Below are 21,991 nucleotides of genomic sequence, written 5' to 3' on the forward strand. Positions count from 1 at the left end.
TGAGAGAAAAATCTATTTTCAATAAAAATATACACATAAAATACATATGTTAAAAATGAGAGGAGAAGACTTCATCCAACAACTGATGGGAGCAGATCTGGAATCCTACAGCCAAACATTAGGTAGAGCTTGGGAGTCCTGCAGAGAGGAACCAGAGGTGTCAGGCACATCACACTGAACACAGCACTCAGAATCAACTGACTGGGGCTCATGGGGGCTCACAGAGCTCAGGGAGCCTGTGGGGGGTCTGACCTAGGTCCTCTGCGTACATGTTATGGTTGTGTAGCTTGGTGTTCTTGTGGGAATCCTAACAGCGGGTGCAGGAGCCACCTCAAATTCTTTTGCCTGTTTGTGGGACCCCCTTCTACCGGGTTGCTTCACCCAGCCTTGGTGTGATGGTTTGGCCTGGTCTTGCTGTGGGAGGCAGAGAAAAGATGAATCGGAGGGAGAAGAGAGGTTCTGGGGAGAGACTGGGGGGAGGGGAGGTGGAGGAAACTGAAGTCAAGATGTAGTATATGGGAGAAGAAAGGTAGAAAATTTAAAAAAAAAAATAAAATAAGTACACTAGTTCTAGAGGATTTAATGCCCTCTTCTGGCCTCCTTGGGTACTGCATGTATCTTATGCACCGACATTGCTGCTGGTAAAGCACCCATATACCTAAATCTGAAACAACACCGAACAAATGACAAACATTCTTTGTTATTTCCCATCTCTCTAGATAAGCTTTTTTTTCCTTGATGTTTTTGAAACAGGGTCCCTACATAGCCCTGACTGCCCTGGTACCGTTCTACAGACCTGCCTGTTCTGTCTCCCCAGTGCTGCGATTAAAGGCATGTGCCACCATGCCTGGCTGGGCAAAGTTTTTACCTTCATTTTAGCATCTAACTTTATGGCTTCCCATCTCCTGTAGTAGAATGATTTATTCTATTTATTTCTCTGTGAGCCGTTTTTTCAAGTTATTCTTTTTATAGCATTTGGCAACCTTTCTCGCCTTATTTTTCCTCCCCTTTTTTGGGGACTCACTGCTTAAGAATGCCCAAGGGTGAATATAGGTGGGAATCTTGCCAGAGCATCCCAAAGGCATAGGCATATTTAGCACATCTTGGAGTCACCCAACTGAGAGACTAACAAAAGCCAAGAGAATATCTTTAATTATTTAGAAAAAAAAAGCCATTTCCTTTTTATGCTAAAAAAACAAACAAACAAACAAAAAACTAAGAGGAATTAAAACTATGAATGTTAAGTAAGAGGATATTTTAAAATAAAACAATATACGTGTGTTAGGGTAGCGACGTGAGCAACTCAAGACAGACAGGCGCCATAGAGGGAAAAGACCAGCGATTTAAAACCCCAAAGACAGGCATGATGGCTCACACCTGGAATTCCGGCACATGGGAAGTAGTCAGGAAGACAAATAATTCAAGGTTCCGAGGTTCAAGCTCCACAGTGGGTTTGAGATCAGCATAGGCTGCATGAGAAACAAAACAGACATAACTGCTTTCCTCACATCCCTGACCACCTGCTGTCTGCCTGCAGTGAGCTATGAAGAAATACAATTCTCACCTCACAGGGTACAAGACAGAGTTTACTTGGGAGCCATTGTTTAGGTGCCCGTACAAGGTTATCTCAAATCCCATGTTTTAAAGCGTTAATGTTTCCATGCAGTTTTAAAAAAGGATTTATTTACTTTTGTGTCCATTGATGTTCTACCTGCAAGTCTGTGCAAAGGTCCCCGGTCCTGGAGTTACAAACAGTGGTAAGGTGCCATGAGCATGCTGGGAATTGAACTCAGGACCTCTGGAACAGCAGCCAGTGTTCATAACTGCAGAACCAGCTCTCTGGCCCCTCCATGCGCTTTTACAAAAGAGATTCATTTATTTATTTTCTTGTTTATGGATGTTTTGCCTTTATGCATGTGTGTGCACCCTATGTATACCTACTTCCTTCAAAAGCCAGCAAGAGGGAGCCAGATCTCCTGGGATCAGAGTTAAGGATGGTTCTAAGTTGCCACGGGGGTGCTGGAAACCGAATCCAGGTCTTCTACACGCACAGCAGGTGTTCCCGGCAGGTGTTCCCGGCAGCTGAGCCATCTGCCCGGCACCTCCATGCAGTTTTATAATAGTATAACAGGCAAAGCTGAACATCAAGACACCGTGAACATACACTGGTGGAAAGCGCAGTTAGGCGGGTCACTGCCAAGAGTGGAAGTCTCTGCTCTAGGGCCCAGATGCTTTCTGGCCACAGGCTTAGCCTTTTCACTGGTGGGGAGCAGGGTCTGCTTCTGCGTTGCAAAAGATTTACCTAACGTCACAAAGATATTGGGTCACATGCTGAGGGGGTCAGGAAGTGGCTATTAGGAAGGGCTCAAGGTAACTTCCGATAACTCAGCTATGGACTGCCTTCATTACAAACTCTCTGAAGTTACTGAGGCAGTTTTCTTTCTTTCTTTTTTGTTTTTTGTTTGTGTGTTTGCTTGAGATAGGATTTTTCTGTGTAGCTTAGGCTGTCTTGGATTCTCTTTGTAGACCAGGCTGGCCTCGAACTCACAGAAATCTGCCTGCCTCTGCCTCCCCGAGTGCTGGGATTACAGATCTGTGCCACCTTGCCTGGCAAGTTACTTACTTATTTACTTACTTACTTATTTTTAAATGGAGCTAGAGGGCTAGAGATATGGCTCAGTAGAGGGCCTGAGTTTGATTCACAGCATCTACAAGGCAGCTCACAGCAGTTTCACTCCAGGTCCAGGGATCTGACGCCCTCTTCTGAACTCCACAGACACCAGGCACACATATGAGGTACATACACATGTGGGGTACATACACACATGCTGGCAAACAGTCATAGACATCAAATAAAAATAATTTTAGAAAAAAAAAAGATGAACTATGGATACTATTTATTTATTTATTTTTGAGACAGAGTCTCACTATATAGACCAGGCTGGCATCTGGGTCTCACTATGTAGGCCAGGCTGACCTTGGACTCATAGAGATTGGCTTGCCTCTGCTGAGATTAAATCTGTACACCATCACACCTGGTGAAAATCTTTATTGTTCAAAGCATATCATCATCCTTGTCAACATAAAGAGTTTAAGCCTAGAGTAAATGAAATCTTGTCTCAAAACAATGAGAATAAAAAATAATGACAGCATCATAATAAAAATATAATTTATTTAACCAGAAAGTTGTATCTCTATGGTTTTACTAAATAGCCATTTTGTCTCTTTGTTCATTGAACTGAATTTTGCAAAGCTAACCTTCCCTCAGGGCGCCCTCATCAGAGTGTGTGTATGTGATTTTTTGATTTTGTGAGGACGCCTTGCTGGACTCGGTTCTTTCCTTCCACCATGTCTCTGAGGATGGAACACAGGGCCTCGGGCTCATCAGCAAGCTTCTGGGAGCCACCTTCCAGGTGATGATGTCATCAATTTGGGAGCCACCTTCCAGGCGATGTCAATAGTTTGGGAGCCACCTTCCAGGCGATGATGTCATCAGTTTGGGAGCCACCTTCCAGGCTACATCATTGGTTTGGGAGCGCAGTTTAAGGGTACCTTACAGAGTCAGATTAGCAGTTAGAAAGTGTCTGCTGATGTTCTAGTCAGTCAGTCAGCTCTGTAGAAGGTTCAGGATCAGGTGCAGATCTCCCCAGGAACAGAAGTTCACAGCATTAAAGAAATGTCTCACCCCTCAAAGATAACATGTCTCAGTGTCCCCTTTGAATGCCACATCAAAATGCTTTCAGCGACAAGCATAGGGCCCCGGGCTATGCATAGCAAGGAGGTCATAAGAGCTAATGAATGAACGAGTCAAAATGTGAGAAGTTTGAAGTATGCAAAGCTAAAACTCCTTTGGTCTGGGATTTGGGAGTTCAAGTTTACGTTAAGACTGCGGCTGCACAAATTGGAGAGCACATTTTTTGTTCAGCAGCCTAAAGGAGTGGAGGAATCATATATCATCTCAGGGGTCCCCCCGAGCCCTGCAAGAGCAGTTTGCCCAGCTGTTGGATATCAGCAGAGTATTTTGATTCTTTGGGGACTGAGGGAAGGGCGGAGTCTTGGGCCAAATGCTGGGTCATTTCAACTAGAGCTGGGTGGCTGTGGAAGAGAGATAGGGCTAAGGGAAGGAAGTTGAAGGAACAGGGCTGTGTGCTCTGGTGAAGCCCAGGCCAGCTGAACGAGGGGAAGGAGGGGCTCTGAGGGCAGGCGGGGGGGGGGGGGGGGGGGGGGAGGGGGGAGGGGAGGGGGGAGGGGAGGCTTGCAGACTTCAAGAAGACTGGGAGCCTTGGAGGAATGGCAGGTTAGAGAGAGAGGGTGGGTGAGTTAGGGACAGCAGGAGGGGCAGCAAAAGAGAAGCCAGAGCCTGTGAGATGTGTGGGTAGGGACAGGGAGAGGCCCTGTGTGTGTGAGCGTGAGTTTTACAATTTACATCTCTCCCCACCTCATGCCAAAAATAGAACGGCACGTGAGTCTGTGAGGGTTTTTTCTTTTGCACCAGTGAGCAGGGGTGAAGGCAGCCAGGACTCGGAGGGTCAGGGTGACTGAAGGAATGCATTTTACCAGATAAGACCTTCCTTGAGAAGGAGTGTCAAGGTCTGCCAAAGAGCACCTGCTCTTGAATCTCTGAATCCAGAAGATCCCATCAAGTCTCTACAGAAAGTTCCAGAAGCCTCTCCTCCAGTTCCCTGGGTGGACCAGCCGCTTTGGATGAGGAGACACCCCCAGATGGATCAGGTTTTCTGTAGAGAATCACCACAGGAGGTTGTGAAGGTCTGGAGCTTTTCCTGGCCCAGGGGCCCCCAAGACGGGTGGAACAGCCACACCTGCCTGAAGCTCTGAAGAAGAGGGCGGAAACAGACAGTGCCCGCCCTCCCTTGCTCTCCCCACATTTGCGATAGGCTCTGCTGGGGCCACTCTGTGCCACACTGCCTGACTTCCCCAAATAGACAACTGTGCTTTTTAGAACCTGACATCCCAAGTGGCATGCCTGGGGTCAGTGTGGGGCCTAACCTTACAGTCCCCCGGGTGACTGTGACAGTGCCTCTGGATGGAGCCATGGCCGCCTCTCCTGTGTCTGTTGTTGCTGCTGCTGCTCCTGTGGCTACAGGGCTGTGTCTCAGGTGAGAGGTGGGGGCTGATAGAAGAAAAAGACCACTTCCTCCCATCTGCCCCCCACTGCCTTTTCTTGCTCCACTATGTTAATGTTTTGTGGGTTGGGGAAGGAGGGTAGGCTGGCTGGCAGTTCTTTACTAGAGACCAGTGACGATGTCTCATGCTAGTATCTGGCCACAGGCAGAGCTTAGTCTGGCCTCACACAGAATTTGTGTGTCCTCTGTACTGGTCTTTATCTGCTGGGTTTCCTTGGTGTGGAGAACAAGCCTTCATTTCCTCACAGAAATGACTTCTGTTTGGTCTTTGGCTGGCTGCTGCCAGTGTGAGTCCTTGTATCATGCGTTCACACTTTAAATTCCATTTTGTTTTTTCTTGGAATGCTGATGCCACATCCGGTCCCTCTGCTCTGATCTAAAGGGAACCAATCCCCCAAAAGCTTTTCCTACTCAAGGCTAATCTGAAGGGGGTTCACCCATTCCTGGCCTTCCTGGCTGCCAAGGCAAGCACTGACCACTTCCTGTTCCATTCCGGGTAGGGTGAGGGCTAGCAAACCCACCCCTCACCGGTTGACAGAAAGTGAGGGCACAAATGAACCCAGGACCCCAAGGAGCTTCTCCCAGGTGGCCTCATCTCTGCTAATGTGCAGGGAGAAGGTTCTCAAAACCTGCCTGAGCTGAGGTGAATTCGAGAGGCCTGTTCTAGTCTGTTTACTTGGTAATGGAAGAAGAGCTTTCAGCTACCGTGACAAGTGTGTTGGAAACAGGGGCAGATGCCCGGGCTTCTGAGTCTTGACTGTACCGTCTCCCTCTCTCTGCCTCCTGAACTGTCCTGCCAACCTCTAATTCTAATATTTCTCCAACAGATTGGAGTGCTCAAAGCACATTCATAATTCATTCATATTAATTCTCTCTCTCCCTCCTTTGCATGTGCATGTGTGTTTCATGTATGTGTGTGTATGTATGTGTGATACACACACATGTGTCTGTGTGCAGACCAGGACTTGGTCTCCCCTCCCCTCCCCCCAGCCCATCACTGGGGTTACAGGTACACGAGTGATAGTGTTTGGCTTTTTACATGAGTCCTGGGATTTGAACTCAGGAGCTCAATCTAAGCAGCCTTAGTCAAGAAGCCATCTCCCCGGCCTTCCTTTTTTCTTTTGAGATGGGGTTCTGTCCAGGGATAGCCTGAAGTCACTAAGTATCCCAGGTTAGTCTTAAACTCTGGATCTTCCAACCTCAGTCTCCCTCATATTGTTGTGCCACGTCTCACTCCTAGGTATAGAGACCAGATACTCTGCCAAGCATATCCAGCCTGTGGTCTGCAGGCCCCATGCATCCTGGCAGAGCCATGGCTTGCCCAGTACTTCCGTAGATACCAAAGTCAATTCCCAATGTCAAAAACATTGACTGCTGTAGAATCCATTGGCTGGCTCGTCAGTGGGGGTGGGGGTGGGGCTTAAGTGCGTGCGCCATGCTTACTCTACGTGTCAAACTAGAATATTTAAAAATTAAGGACCATGGAGAGGGCTATTTCGGGGCTAATCAATAGGGGACAGGGGTGTGGCTCAGGGGTAGAGCGCTTCCCTCATGTGCTTGAGGCACTGGGTGTGATTACCCTCCCCCACACTCCATGCAAAACAAAAAAGAAGAGAGGGAAGAGGGAAGAGAGAAAGAGGAGGAGGAAGAAAATTTATTATTTGAAGAAATAATTATTTATCATTTTTCCAGATACTAGGGCCTTTTCTTCACCTTGGTAGTTTGTGCTCTCAGGTTCCAGAGCTTGGTGGCCTGTCTGTGTCTGTGTATTTGCCTCACTGAGGGCAAGGCTTGGGTCTGCCATTGGGAAATACTGGGCATCCCTGAAGACTAGGAAACATCGAGAACAAAAGCGACTTTACCTGGTGAAACTCTCATGCTAGGGTTGGGCTTGGGCTGGGGTCTCCTCCATCAGCTGCTAGGGAGTCTTGTCTTCTCCCCATCAGACTCTCCAAGAAAGTCAGGGCAGCAGTCATCTCTCCTTTTGTCCTAGTTTCTGGTTTCAAGATGTCTTCTTCTTCCTCGCAGCTCCTGCCAATGAGCACCTGTACAAGAGAGTGCAGCTGCGCGAAGGGGAGTCTCTGTCTGTGCAATGCTCCTACAAGAACCGCCGGAACCACGTGGAGGGCAAGGCTTGGTGCAAGATTAAGAAGAAGAAGTGCGAGGTCAGCTTCATCCGGAGCTGGGTGAAGGGGCCCAGCTACTTGATGCAGGATGATGTCAAGGCCAAGGTGGTCCACGTCACCATGGAGACCCTCAGAGTCCAGGACTCCGGACGATATTGGTGTATGCGTAGCATGTCTGGGATTCTCTACCCCTTAGTGGGTTTCCAGCTGGAAGTATATCCAGGTGAGCAGACCTGCCCCGAGCCGGGATGGGCGAGATAGTATGATCATGGTTCTTCAGTTATGTGCATTTTCCTCTCACCATTTTACAGACAAAGAAAATGAATTTTAGCGAGCTCTGTGTGGCTCTGTCCTTGCTCTTCTGTAGAGTGAGACTTGAACTTGGGACTATACTTTGTTTAAGTCAGTTGTCTGAATGTCATATACTTACCGAGCTCATGGGATGTGCCACGTCCTGTTATAGGCTTTGAGAATATAATGATGAGCAAAACCAGCCACAGCCCTGCCCTGTGGGAGAAGCTAGACAGGAAGACACCATCTAGACAAATCATTGCACAGCACAATAAGTGTTCTTAGAAGTCTATGATGAACTAGAGAGTTACTCAGAGTCAGGAATGCTACAGACGCATCGAGCATCAGAGGACCATCATTGGGGTTATGAATGAGGGCAGTTCTCTCATCTATGTGTGGAAGGGTACCTGTAGGGAGAGCCTATGAGCAAAGGCCCTGAGGTGTGATGCCCCAAGGCCTATAAAAGGGGGATTGGTATGACAGGTCCGCTCTGGGTGTTGTTATAGTTATTTTTATAAAACTGTCTTTGTTTCTCTTAGTTTCTTTCTTAACCCGGCTATCACACAAATAATTGAGATACTTTTATATTTGTTTTATAATAAGCTTCACAGCACAATAACTGAACAATTAGTTCTTTATTCTTAACCCTCTAACCTAATCTGGCTTCCTCCCAGCATACATCTCAGAGATACTTGTCCTTTGTAGCTTTCTCTGTTCCAGTTCCTCTCTGCTGATGTCTCCTGGATCTCTCTCCTGGCGGCTGAATCCCCTACTTTCTCTATTCCTCCTCCCTTGGCTGGCAGGAAGTCCAGCCCTATTCTCTCCCCTGCTCAGTAACTGACTATAAGCTGCTTTATTGGCATATCAGGAGACAATTGGGGAACAGTGTTTACATAACATTGAGACAGGAGATTCTCAGAACAAGGCTTGCAATCAGATATGAGGTGTGTACATTTGAATTACACAATAGCCTTATGTCTACAGGGTGTGGGGGAGGTGATTATGGAACAAGAAAAGAATCTTAAGTTTTATTGTAATTGATGGCATTTGTTTGGTTTTTTTTTTTTTGTTTTGAGGCAGGGTCTCATTATATAGCCCTGGCTGGCCTGGAACTTAATAACTACTTAGACCAGGCTGACCTTGAACTCACAAAGAATCACCTGCCTCTGCCTCCCAAGTGCTGGGGCTAAAGGTATGCACCATTACACCAGATTAATGTGTTAGTTTTATTTAAGCTTTGAGCTTAGGGAATCGAGTTGTTCTAAATTCCATGATATGGAGCTGGGTCTAATTCTAACAGGAAGAAAAACGTAGTATGCCTTTTTTGCCTGCCCTCTGCCCCCATCTGTCTGTCTGTCTGTCTGTCTGTCTCTTGAGTGTCTTTGTCTCCTCTGTCTCTATATGCAGATGTGTGTGTGTGTGTGTGTGTGTGTGTGTGTGTGTGTGTGTGTGTGTGTATGCACTGTGTGTATGTGGAGGTCAGAGGTCAAACCCAGGTATGATTCCTTAGGAGCTGTGCACATTGTTTTTTGAGACAGAGTCTGTCACTGGCCTGGAACATGCCAAGTAGGCTAGGCTGGCTCCCCGATGCCCAGATTAAAAGCACATACGAATGTGCTTAGGCCTTCGTGTTTTCAAGGCAAGCACTTTACTGACTGAGCCCTGTCTTAAGCCTCTTCTTTGAAAGGCAGAAACCATGGCTTATGAAAGACAGGCGTGTGAGAAGAGGCAACGAGACCAAGGCGGATGCCTGACTGGACATAGTAGTGCCTTTGATCCTTGGACTTGGGCATTGTGGGTGGTGGTGGGTAGATAGACTCAACTCTGTGCTTTTTCAGACTTTGTGTATACTTTGGAGTGAGGGCAGGACTTGCTCAAGTGGGACACTGGAAGAGAATACGGGCTCGTCGGTAGCTGGGAGACGCTGGCGTTTATGGAGCGGGGAAACCCTAAAGAGAGAGTAGGAGGGAAATCAAGAGCCCTGTTTTGTCATGGGAAGGCACTTCCTAGGATCTAGGGGGAGAGATGACCCAGGCAGGTGGCGTGTTAGTGACAGAGCAGAACTGGGGTGCACTTGAAAATGTCTCCATGAAGATAAGCAAGGGCATTTAACGATCTCTACTTAGGGCTGGGCATGAGCGCTGAAGGATAAGGGGTCTCTTTCAGCATATTTTGGTAAAACCGTTCATCACAAATCAAGGGAATAGAAAAATCTCTCTTGTACACAGAAATAAGAGAGAAGAGTCCGAATGAAGATGTGTAAGACAGAGAAGGGCAGGGAGCCACAGAGTGTCCTGGGAAAGCCTCCACTTGCTATGAAGTTCACTACCTGCCCTCTCCCGCTCCCCTCTCCTGAGTGCGTCTCCGTCCTCCCTGGGCTGAACCAGGAAGAGCTTTCTGAACCAGGAAGAGCTTTCTTCTTTGGTTGCGGGATTGAATCTCATTTCTTTTCTCTCCAGTTCGACATCAACCATAGAAGCAGGTGACTCTGACTTCATTTGGGGGGGGATGGAATTGCTATCATGAAATGGACTTATTATTTTTTTAATCATCATTTCGCTTACTATTGTGTGTGTGTGTGTGTGTACGTATGTCAGTCCAACCATATTCGTGCACATGTGAGCCAACTCAGGTATCATACCCAGGTGCCACCCACTCTTTCATCTTTTTAAATTGTCTTTGAGACAGGGTCTGTCACTAGCCTGGAACTTGTCATGTAGGTTGGGGCTATCTGGCTAGAGATCCCCGGTATCTATCTGTCGCATGTGTCACCATGCCTGGGCTCTAGGGTCTCATGTTTGCATGGCCAAGCATTCTACTGACTGGGCTTCCTCTCCAGATCGTCATGTTCTGCTTTGTAAGGATCAGCCTGGTGAGACAGCTCAGTGGGGAAAGACCCTTGATGCCAAGCCCGATGACCTGTGTTTGATCCCTGGGATCCATACATTAGAAGGAGGGAACTGACTCCTGAACGTGATCCTTTGATCTCCATATTCATGCCAAGGATGTGTGTGCCCACCCGCAAATAAATAGATAAAAATGGAAACAGTTAAGCCTCAGCCAATTACAGTTCTCGTAGCCGTGTGTGCTTCACCCACAACAACCAGGCTTTGTAGCCCAAGACAACTGAGCTGGGGAGGCAGCGGCTCTCTGGCCCAGCTTATTCTCTTTTGGAGGTGAAGCTTGTTTCCTCTTGATCGCTGTCTTGGCTCTCCCTCCCCCACACTGATGTGTTGAGTAGGAATGAGGGAAGGTCATTCCTGGTGTGGCTTAGCCAGCAGGTGTGGGAGTGCCCTCTGCTGGCCGAATTCTTTCTTTCCAATGCTTTGAAAGTCTCTGATGCGGACGTCTAAGCACTTGCTTTGGAGGGTTCTTTGGGTGTCCTTATGATAGGAGTCTTAGGCATGTGTTGACCTCTGACCTCTTCCTCCATCTCTTCCCTCACCTACATTGATGTTCAGGCAACACTCGCTCAGAACAATGGGGCAGGCATCCCTGCACAGTGACCGCTGGCTGGCCTCAGGAATGTGTCTTTTCTGCCCACTAGAGGGGGTAGTTTGTTCTGCTCCTGATGAGATTCAGAACTGATTGCAGTCCCCACGTGCATGCTGTCCAGATGCCAAGCTGCTTCTGGTGGTAAAGGGTTGGACCAAGCATCTGAAGGGGCAGCATCTTCCTCTGTGTGTCTTAGTGCATCCCGAGGAAGGTGTTTGACCTCCAACTCTTTGCAGTTTCCTCTGGAATTTGGGACCCTGGGTCCTTCTCTGTCCCCAGTTTTAGTTCTTATCTGACAATTATGGGTGCACTTTCCTTTACATATAATCATATTATAGAAATATCTCTTAAACACAGAAAAGGGCACTGAGATGGCTCAGTGGGTCAAAGCACTTGACATTGAGGCTGATGATCCAGGTTCAAACCCCAAGCCACATGACGTAGAATGACAGAACTGACTCCTGAAAATTGTCCTCTACCCTCCACACATGTACTGTGGCACATGTGCACACACACAAATACACATTTAATAAATGTAATCTGAAAAGGGAATCTCTTTGATGTCCGTGATGGAGAAGAGCCCAGAAAAGGACAGGGAGCTAGGAAGATGAAGCCATGCTTTGGGAGCAGGCCTGATAGGGGAAGCTAAAGAGACTGTCTCAGAGTCTCCCTCCCTTACATGTCCCCTCCTTCATGTCACTCCTTTTTTTTTTTTTAGATTTACTTATTTATTATGTATACAAATCTCGTTATAGATGGTTGTGAGCCAACATGTGATTGCTGGGAATTGAACTCATGACCTTTGGAAGAGCAGTCAGTGCTCTTAACCTCTGAGCCATCTCTCCAGCCCTCATGTCACTCTTGAAAGAATGCACACGTGACACTCAGAAGCCAAGCCCAAAGTCACAGAGGGTCAGGCTCTCGCCAGCATCCCTACAGCTGAGGGGGCTACAAATCCTGTCCCTCACACACAAGCCTCTGGCTTAATCTAACGTAGTTTTGTTTTTCTTCTCTGGTCCCTCAGCTCTCACAACTGAGAGAAATATTCCTTTCACACATCTAACCAACACCCTCAAGAGTGGGTTTGTCACAACGGATCAAGTACCTATTTCCAGATCGCATGTCCCTTTCACCTCTGATGTGACGACTGTGATCACCTCTGGACTTCTCACCTTGGCCTCAGGGACCACCACAACAACCCCTGTGGCAGGCTACCATTTCACCAACACCAGTGGTACCATCAAAGAGCCCAGGAGGAGCACAGAGTCCCAGCCAGTGACTGTGTCTCCTAGCAGCACAAGACCCTTTTCTGTGGATCCAGTGACCACCTCCACCAGGTACAGACACCTGATCAGCAGCCTGTCCACCACAGGGATGTGCCACCAGTTAACCCCCAACAGGTTATGTGATATTTTATCAGCTATGACCCCAGCACTCTCAGAGCCAGCAGATCAGAAGAGGCCACGCTTGTGTCCAACCCTCCTTATTGCTTTCCAGGAACTCAGTGTGGCCTGACGCTGAATGGAATTACAGGAAATGGGAGGGTCAAATGGAAAGCCACAAGAGAGGAGAAGGGGGGAGTGGCTAAGGGGGCAAGTGTGGATACTTTATTCCCCCAGACCCTGAGACAAGGACCAGCATTTTACCCAGAGAATTGACAAGAGGGTGGAAGTGGAACAGAACATGGAAGTAGGCTGGTAAACTATCCTTGAGGCAGCCTCTTCTGTGCACACAAGAACATCGTCCCACCGGGCAACTCTTGTTAGATGCCCACTCAAGGCCAAGGGAGCTAGGACAATGATATGTCAACTCCTGTTATCCATAGTTAGGGGGTAGCATAAAGTGCTCCAGTGACAAGGGACAGTGCAGGCCCTAGTGACACATAAGGGAGGGGGCGTTGCTTCTGCTACAGAAGACAAAGGGGGCAAGAAGAGTCCTCAGTCACTGTGGAGACAAAGATCTTGATCTCTTCAGTCCCAAATGGGCATTTCATAGTGTCCTCATCTTCATTGATGAATGGATTTGGGGACATACTGGAAGAGAGGTATCAAGTGGAGATTCTCTTTCTTCCTGTTGACATACTTCCTGGGACTCTGAGGTCTCCTTTTCTCCTCCCCCATCTGGTCCTCAGAGAAAGCGGGGGGGGGGGGCTATCTGCCTGGAGGGGAGTGCTGTGAGGCTGCCTGCCTGATCTGTGCTTCATTCTGCCGAAGGAAGCTGTGGCCAAGGTGGAGAACCGGGTGCTAACTCTTCGCTTGTGTCCTGCCTCCTCAGGTCCCAGGAGACTTACCTCACTGCGACTGTGGTGGTGTTAACATTCCTTCCAGCGCCCATGGTGTTGTTTGTGGTCTATGGGTTTTGGAAGAAGAGGCACATGGGAAGTAAGTAGAGCCACCCCTGGCCTTCCAGGGCCAAAATATGGGTATCTAAAGAGTGTGGAACTGAGTCTCTGCCTATGTCCAGTCAAGATGGCCAGTGACATCCAGTGAGCAGGAGAGTGGCCAAGCATAGATGGCCCCACATATCCCTTAAGGGGATGAAGGAAAAATGGAGAGTCCAGAGAGGGTCAAAGACCATCCAGGGGTATTGGGGCACTGAGAGCCGGGCATGGCTCTTCTTCACTTCCCCCTATTTGTTTGTTGTAGGATATAGCTTGGACAGCAACTCTGCTAAGCCCTGGATGCACCTTCCTGAAGGACCAGAGACCCTGTGGAAGCCTGCTTGGTCTAAGATAACTGAGTGAGTTGAGAAGCTGTTTCCAGTGGGCCCAAAAGGCCAGAAGAGGTCCAAAGGCCAGGCAATGGCCCTGGGGCAGGAGGACAGTAGAGCTGCCTTTCTGTGTCCTTAGCTTCTCTCTGTTCCCTCATAACTCCTCTATATGTTTGGAGACCAGAGCCAGGGGCCCCAGAAGTGACCATTGTTTCTAGAGCCCTGTTCTGGATGAGAAGGAACAGTGACTAAGACCTGGGAACCACAGAGCTGGCCAAGGCCACGTGTCTTCTGATGTTCCCTGAATGTGGCTGTTGGTCCCTTCTGTTCTGGAAGCCTACAGATCACACATTTCCACTTGACTCCTGCCTGGCAGCCCCATCAGGCCAGGGAGAGCCTTTAGTTACAGGGCCAACCTCTCCCAAGGTGGAGGGTGCTGGACCTGGACTTCCTCACTCCAGTTCCTGCTTCCATGCTACATTGATGAGCCCATGGAGGAGACTGAGAGCACAAACTAAGGCATGGGTGTCCATAGGCCCCTCTAGAGGGCCCCCTCCTCCAGACACTGGCGTTGGCCATGGACCAAAGCAAGGCCACTTCTGAGAGAGAAGACCACATGGAGCTGCCCTGCTCAAAACATTAGAGGGAGCAGAGCAAGGTGAGAGTGACAAACAAGATTCTAGGCTAGAAAGATGGGCAGACACATGCACATGGACACATACACACAGAGAAAGAGAGGAGGAGGAGAAGGAGGAGGAGGAGGAGGAGGAGGAGGAGGAGGAGGAGGAGGAGGAGAGAAGAGATCTGCCTCTGGCCAGCAAAAATCCTGCTCTGAGCCACCTCCCCTAGCTGAGCAACAGAACCGTTTCTCTAGCCAGGAGTGAAGACAAAAGAACCTGCAGATCCAATGTCCTACTGACTCAGCCTCCTTCCTTATACACAGCTCAGACTTTACCTCTAGTATCTAGATCATTGGGCCAGAGTTGAATAGGGATGGCCGTGGGCTGTGGGCTCCACTGTCTGCCTAGTAAGGATACCCATTAGCCCACGGAGCCTGGAAAGGTCACTGGGGCTGAAAGTAACATCAGTACTCTTCAGCCTTCAGTTAGGGATCTCCTGATGGGACAGTAAACATCACAGTCAGGAGAGTGACACAGCTGAGACCTTGATGGGCACTTCAGGATGGCTTTGAGAAGAAAGGAGGGGCCAAAAGTGTAAACTTGGAGGACAGAAAGGAGGAGGCATCTCCTTACTGCTTCCAGAAGAGAGTGCTAGAGGTAAGACTCAGACTGAAAAACTGACAAAACACATTCTAAAAGGACAGATAGACAGATCTACACATACCCACATATCTCTGGCTAGCATGCAATCTGTGTGGAACCACACCCTAGTGAGTAACTAGGGGGGATTAACTCATACCACCTCTAAAGTTCCACTTAGATTCCTGGCACTGTACCTCCATTGTCCCTTCATTGGCTGGGACAGCCCTGTTTCATGGACAGGAGATGGAGAAGCAGCCAGGCATAAGGACCAGTGTTGACACTGTCGTTGTGTGACCCTGACCAAGCCACTAACCCTATTTGGGACCCAGTTTTCCCTCTCTTATGAAAGGGGACAATGATCCTACCTCTAAAGACGGTTTGGGGGAATGCAACGAAATGACATAAACACCATGTGATCGTGCAAGCGTCTTATGATTCCTTTCCTGGATTCTTTCCTGTTCTTTGTTCATTTGGTACTGAGGGGTGTTTCAGTGTTTGTTCTGCTGCTGTGACTGAAGCACTCTGACCAGGGATGCCAAGATGACTCCATGCTCAGCATGTTTAGCATGCTTATCGCTCCTGTGAGAACCTAGGTTCACTTTCCAGTATCCACATTGGGCAGCTCATCCAGTAACTCCAGTTCCGAGGTATCTGATGCTCCTCTCTGGCTGCCTCCAGCACCTCATGCACCCGGTGATTATAAACTATTTCAAGATACGCATATATGCACACAAACCATTTAAAAAAATCTTTTAAAAACAACAACAAAAACCAATCATTTTGACCAAAACCACGCTAAGGAGGAAAGGGTTTATTTGGTCACAGTCCATCTTTGAAGGAAGTCAGGGCAGGAATTCAAGCAGACTCTGGGGCAGAGACCGTGGAAGAATGCTGCCTGCTGGCTTGCTTGCTTGCTTGCACATCCCTGCTTAGCTAGCTTCCTTATACAGCTCAGGACCACTTGCCCAGGGTATGGTGTCTCCCACAGTGGACTGGACTACCCTGTATCAACTAACAGCCAAGACAATCCCCCAGAGACATGTGCCCAGGGCAATCCATCAGGGTAATCCCTCAACTGTTACTCTATTCTCTAGGCTGTGTCAAGTAGGCAGTTAAAGCTGACTGTCAGCTCTCTTGATCTCACCTTGTCTCCTCCCCCTTCAATCAACACCACATGGATATTGGGGCTCTGTGATGTATAGTGAGCAGTTTCTTTAAAAAACAAAACAAAACAAGATAGAAATATTTTAAGAATGTGCTTTTGAAAAAAAAAAAGAATGTGCTTTTGTTTTAATCCCAGGTGTGGGGATGTGGGGCTGCTCAGACTGTCTACGGCAGCTGGTTATGATTTGCCTCATGCTCTAGCAGAGGCCCGGTTGCGCCAGATGCAGCTAGTTTCTGTGATTGTGTAATGTTTGGAATTCTGGGGACTTTTCAGAGGATGTATAAATGCTAGGGCTCTGAGAGGCAGATCTGTTGTTGGTTGTTGAAAGTTGGTAGTCATTGTTGGTTGGTTGTTGGTTGTTGTTGGTCTCAGTTTTTTTAAGTAGCTGTGTGCAAAGAAGAAACAACAAGAAGAAGAAATGAGATATCCTGATGGCTAAGATCAAACTTACCCCAAGAAACTTGACACCCAGTCAGCAGGAAGTAGTCTAGCAATGCATAACTTTATTCAGTGATCTTTCTCTCTCTCTCCCCTCTATCCTTCTTTCTCATCTATCTAGTGGGAGGGAGTGAAACCAGGAGGACAGATTGGGTGAAAGGGAAAGCAAGGGTGGAAGGAAGGAGAATCCACAAAGTAGCAAAGTCCGGCTACACTGATGGTGGCTGGATTACTTACTTTTCAGTTTCTATGATAAAACATGGTTAGGAGCTGACCAATGCAAGCCTTTCCCTGAGGCCCTAATCCAAGCCCTTCCCTGTGGGGAAGGAATGTAGTTCCTTCTCTAACACAAGGAAAGTGCTTGACAGAGTCAGTAACAGCTTTGGGCCAGGGCCTTGGGGAAACTGATTTCAGACCCTGGGAACCAACTTTCCACCGAACGCACAAGGGGCTGTGGTTACGAGTCCCAGGGCCGCTCATCGGTGATACACTTGAGATAGCTGTATTGCTGCTGTCCAACATTGCTTGATTAGCTTCCTGCTGACTTCATCCCATTGTATGATGGCTTTCCACTGACTCTGCCTCATTTCCCCTCTGCAAACCATATAAAAACTGCTGTTCTTGTTAATAAATGTGTTTGGTGTAAGCCATCAGCTTATGTAAGCCCTCCAGATGCCAGCTTTCATATTTTCTTTATTTTTCTAATTTCTGGTTCATGATCCCAGGAACCTTCACTGAAGCTTGCTGGCCCAGGTCACACCATGGCCAAGGCAGCTAACAAAAGGAAGGATTCCCTTTTGCTCACTGTTCTAAAGGGATAAGATTCCACCGACAGAGAAGCAAGGCACCATGCAGAAGGCTGGAGAAGCATGCTGCAAGCTCACATTTTAATCCATGAGCAGGAAGCAGAGAGAGCAAATTCAGACTAGAATAAGGCCTTAGGCTCTAGAAGCAATCCCCTTCCTGTGACATACCTCCTCCAGCAAGGCCACACCTCCAAAACTCTCCTAGGTAGCCCTAACAACTGGGTACCGGGTGTTCAGATGCCTGAGCCTACAGGGGACAACGCATTCAAACCATCACCATGGCCTCTTCAGTGAGAGTTCCTTGTGACGTTAAGGAGCACAGTAAGGCAGTGGGACTGAAATCAAGGAAGGCCTGAGTTCACATCCCCCATGCAGCCCTTCATGTCAATGTGGCTGTAGTGAGTCACTGTCCCTCTCTGATGCTGTGCTCTCTTCTGGACAGGAGGATGGAGCAAGCTGCAGTGCCTGTACACCACCTTCCAGGCCAAGGGCATGTGCATGTCAACTGCACGAGCCACAGCTCAGCATCTAGAGAGGCAGGGAAGGGAAAGCAACCAGCTTTGACCTCAGTCTGATCAGTCTGAGGCGACTGAGGGAAGAGAAGGCAGTGGGCAGTTGCACACACATTAGACCCTCACACAGGGTCACCTACTAAGGCGCGGGAGGCAGAACAAGCTTGAGTCCTTTGGGGAGGAGAGCCTTGCAGATCCTGCAAGCAGCTCGGGATGGTCAGGCTTCATGGAGGCGTTTGCTCTACTTAGCCCAGAGCTTGGGCTGTTATCAGAAGATGGGTGATGCCTGCAGGAGGTCCTAGGGGTGCGGGTACACAGACTACACAGGCTGGACCTTGGGAAGGCTGCCCGGAAAGGAGCTACACGGACAGAGGTGGTCAGGGACTGGCCCCAGTTGGTGGGTACATGGAGGTCTTCAGTGAAAGAAGAGTGAGAGAGATTCCCCACTTGTGTGTTCCGAGGAGGGGCTTCTGTAAGCCAGAAATTCATGAGAACTATTCACTGTCATCCCCGCCCCTCTGCCCGCATGGAAGAACTCCATGGCAGGGACACAGAGAACTGACAGACAAGTTGCTATAGACACCCAATCCTCAGCTCCTGTGGCCTGCATGGCTTCTCTTTTCTCAAACCCCAGGCCAGTCTCTTCCTCCTTCTTGCTTTTCTTTCTTGAGCTCCAGGGGCCCCAGAACCAGAGTAGGGCTAGGGCTGAGAGGGGCATAGCCAGCAGGGCTACCAGACAAGCCAGGGCCGCTGCCTACCTTGGAGAGACAACAGCCCTCGGAGCTAAAGGCTGTAGAGATTGAACACTCTTGCACAAGGCTCATTGTCTTGGTCTGAAGGAACAAATGAAGCAACCCTGTGGCCACAGTTGTGCACTCTCTCATAGAGATTTATAAAATGGCTGCAGAATGCATGCCTTCTTTTGCTTACAGGGATGTATGCTGCTGGGTCTGCCCTCAGCACCCTTGGACTTGCTCACCTATGAAGGAGTGGTGACAAGTCACCTCAGCTTGCCTTTCAGTTGCTGAACGTCACCTTGCCAAGGCTCAACTTCCCCCTTAAACACCCTGAATCACCACACCTCCTCACAAGCTGGCCTGCACTTCCTCATTTCCTGTAGTACTGCCTACTCTTCTGAGCCTTTCTTTCACAGAGCTTTTCACAAGTCCTGTGTCAACCAGGATCAGCCCTTGTTCCCCTCCCCCCCTGCCCCCCCCTTTCCCCCCCCCCCCCCCGCATCCTGCCTGTGGTACTACATTGTCATTTAAAGGGCTTTCCCCCATTCTTACAGGTTTTAAAATTTTATTCTTAGTGTTTATTTGGGGACAGGGTCTCATGTAGCCCTGGCTGAACTTGCTATGTAGCCAAGGATGAACGTGACCTCCATATCTTCCTGCCTCCACCTCCCAAGTCCTAGGACTATAGTCATGCTCCATCATGGCTGGCTTTCTTTTTGCTTATCCGTCAGCTCTGAGCAGCCTGTAGCTACTAATTTTTCACAGCTCATGGAGTGACAGTCATATTTACTTACTTTAAGGTTTTCGCGCATGTGGAAGTGAGAGGACAACTTTCAGGAGTTGGTTTTCTCCTTCCACCATGTGCTTGGGTCATGGGGTCAAACTCAGGTTCTCAGTCTTGGTAGCAAGTGTCCTTACCCACTGAGCCGCCTTGCTGTGTGGTGACAGTTATTTTGAAATGTACCTGATGAATACAGCCTTTGAAGAAATGCTTAGCAGCTGAGGGTGTGGGGGTAACACAGGGCCTGGGGTACTTTTTTCTCTTCCCTCCTTCTGAACGCTTCCTTCATACCCTGCTTTGCTGTCTCCCACCCTGACCAGGACCCCGCCCTTCATTGCTCATCCATTCCTGAGAATACCTGTCCTTCTGCTTTCTTCTCATCCTCTCTAGTCCACATGGAACTTTCTAGTGCCCAGGTGGGCTAGGCAGCAAGGTTCTGACCCCTGAGGGCAAATTGGGCTTGGAGTTCTAGCCAGGTCTCCAAAGGGCCTCTAGTTCTGTCACCTACCTTCAGTGGGTGACTTACGTGGGTGGAGAACAAAACCTTTAAGCCAAAGAGGAAGTTGGGGATTGAGCAGGAGATTGAGCGCGTCGTCTTACTTCACTATAGTTTCCTCTTGGGCTTTCTCAGCTCTCCTCACCCCTGGCCTTATGAGGCAGGAGGCTACAGAGCCTCTGGGAGCCTCTCTGTAGTTCAGTTCAGGGGCCTTGATTCAAAACCTGTAGCTGGCGGATCCACAGGGCCACACAGGCCTCGCTCGGCTTCCCTCCTGTCCTCGGAGGACTCTGCCTCCCTCAGCAATTCACGCAGCACTGGACTGGCTGTGGCTGCTGCCTGAATCCTGCCCGGAGCTGGTCTCTTCTCTTCAGAGCATCCCTAGCTCCATCGCTCTTGCTCCCCATCCCAGCTCTAGAAGAGGACAGATGGCCTGGCAAGCCACATGCCTGCTATCCCCCATCCTGCTGGTGCTCCTGGCCCCAGGTGAGGACAGAGGACAAGGATGGAGGGAACGGACCAGGTTGAGGATGGAGAAGGGAGTGGGGATGTGCACAAATGGGCCTCTGTGGTTGGGAAGGCAGAGTACATGGGGTGCTGTGGCCAGCGGCTGGCTCTACGCAATCCTGAGCATGGACACCAAGGGGCCACTCCCTGAGCAGGAACCCGTCTTCTCATCCTGCTGTGGAGGCTGGGGGCTCTCTAACCTGAAAGGTGTATTCCTAGGCTCCTGCGCACAGGACACAGAGCTACTTCAAACAACGGAGGGCGAGACTGTTTCCGTGAAATGCCGATATGGTCCCAGCCAACGCTTCAGGGAGAAGATCTGGTGTCGGAAAATATCAGAAGGGACTTGTAAAATCTTATCGTCCAGTGTCAGCACAGGTGTCGCGAGGAGACCACACACCATCCGGGACAATCCTGAGTCCTATTTCTTCACTGTCACCATGACTGCTCTCAAGATGAAAGACTCGGGCACTTATTACTGCGGTGTTGCTAAAGACTTCAGATCGATAATGATTCTCAGAGACATCTCTCTGTTGGTGTTAAAAGGTGAGCTTCCCCTTTGCATGTGACACAAGCTTACCCCAGCACTTTCACTGCTGCAGAGCATGGCCAGCCCTTAGGTTCAATGGGTGCCTAGAGGTTGTTTTTATGAAAGCGTTAGCCCAGGCACATTCCAAGTGGGAGAGGCAGTAGGTGTTGATCTTCCTACATGTTCAAACATAGTGGACACAGGACTTGGGGGGATGACCTAGACAGTAGAGCGGTTGCCATGTATGGTGATTAATTTTAGTTGTCAATGTGGCAGAACCTGGACTCACCAGGGAGACAAACCTCTGGCCACATCTCTGAGAGATTATCTTGGCTTGAGTTGGGAAGAGCCATTTTAAAAGTGGGTGGCGCCATTCCCTGAGCTTGGGGTCCTGGACTCAATGAAAAAGCGAGTGGGAGCTGAATGCCTTCACATTTCCTGCTCCTTGACAGTGAATGCACAGCAGCCAGCTGCTTCAAGCCCTTGTAGCCTTGACTTCCTCGCTATGGACTGTGCTCTGAACTGTGTACCTTTTCTCTCACAAGTTGCTTTGGACAGAGTGTTTTATCACAGTAATGGAAAAAGTATCCAAGACATTGTTCAAATATGAATACCCTAGTTCTGTTCCCCAAAGACACATTAAAGAAAAGCCTGGGCATGGAGGCACGTGTCTGTAACCCCAGTCTCAAAAATTAAATAAAATAAAAATGAAATGGATTGCACCTGAGTAAAGACAGCTAAGATTATCTTATCCTTTAGCCTCCACATGCATGAGTAAACACACACACACACACACACACACACACACACACACACACACAAGCACTTGCATACACACAAGCATGCATATACATGTATATAAACACACGCATTTTAAAAAGAACTCTGGGAGCTGGCCAGATTGCTTAATGGTTAAGGGTGCTTGCTGCGCTTACAGAGGACCTGAGTTTGGTTCCCAGGGACCCTAGTTAGGTAGCTCACAACAGCCTGTAA

The 21,991-nt window shown here is 48.8% G+C and overlaps 1 protein-coding gene across 1 annotated transcript; it reads left to right on the top strand.

Moving 5' to 3' along the window:
• Positions 1–4,303: 4,303 nt before the first annotated feature.
• TREML2 (triggering receptor expressed on myeloid cells like 2) lies at positions 4,304–20,949 on the top strand. Its single transcript, XM_084753507.1, has 6 exons — positions 4,304–5,117; positions 7,173–7,493; positions 12,081–12,456; positions 13,331–13,437; positions 13,702–13,795; positions 20,689–20,949. Exons 1-6 carry the CDS (start codon positions 5,045–5,047, stop codon positions 20,819–20,821), a joined length of 1,104 nt encoding a protein of 367 aa, XP_084609633.1. The 5' UTR covers positions 4,304–5,044; the 3' UTR covers positions 20,822–20,949.
• The last annotated feature ends 1,042 nt before the right edge of the window (positions 20,950–21,991 follow it).

Source organism: Acomys minous, assembly GCF_964271855.1.
Source record: "Acomys minous genome assembly, chromosome: 13".
In the NCBI taxonomy this organism is placed as follows: domain Eukaryota; kingdom Metazoa; phylum Chordata; class Mammalia; order Rodentia; family Muridae; genus Acomys; species Acomys minous.

What these genes read in the sequence shown, in the direction of transcription:
- TREML2 (XM_084753507.1), top strand. Translation starts at nt 5,045, where the DNA reads ATGGAGCCATGGCCGCCTCTCCTGTGTCTGTTGTTGCTGCTGCTGCTC. An exon ending in GCTACAGGGCTGTGTCTCAG is followed by an intron (nt 5,118 to 7,172) that starts GTGAGAGGTGGG and finishes TCTTCCTCGCAG; the next exon opens with CTCCTGCCAATGAGCACCTG. An exon ending in CACCAGTTAACCCCCAACAG is followed by an intron (nt 12,457 to 13,330) that starts GTTATGTGATAT and finishes CTGCCTCCTCAG; the next exon opens with GTCCCAGGAGACTTACCTCA.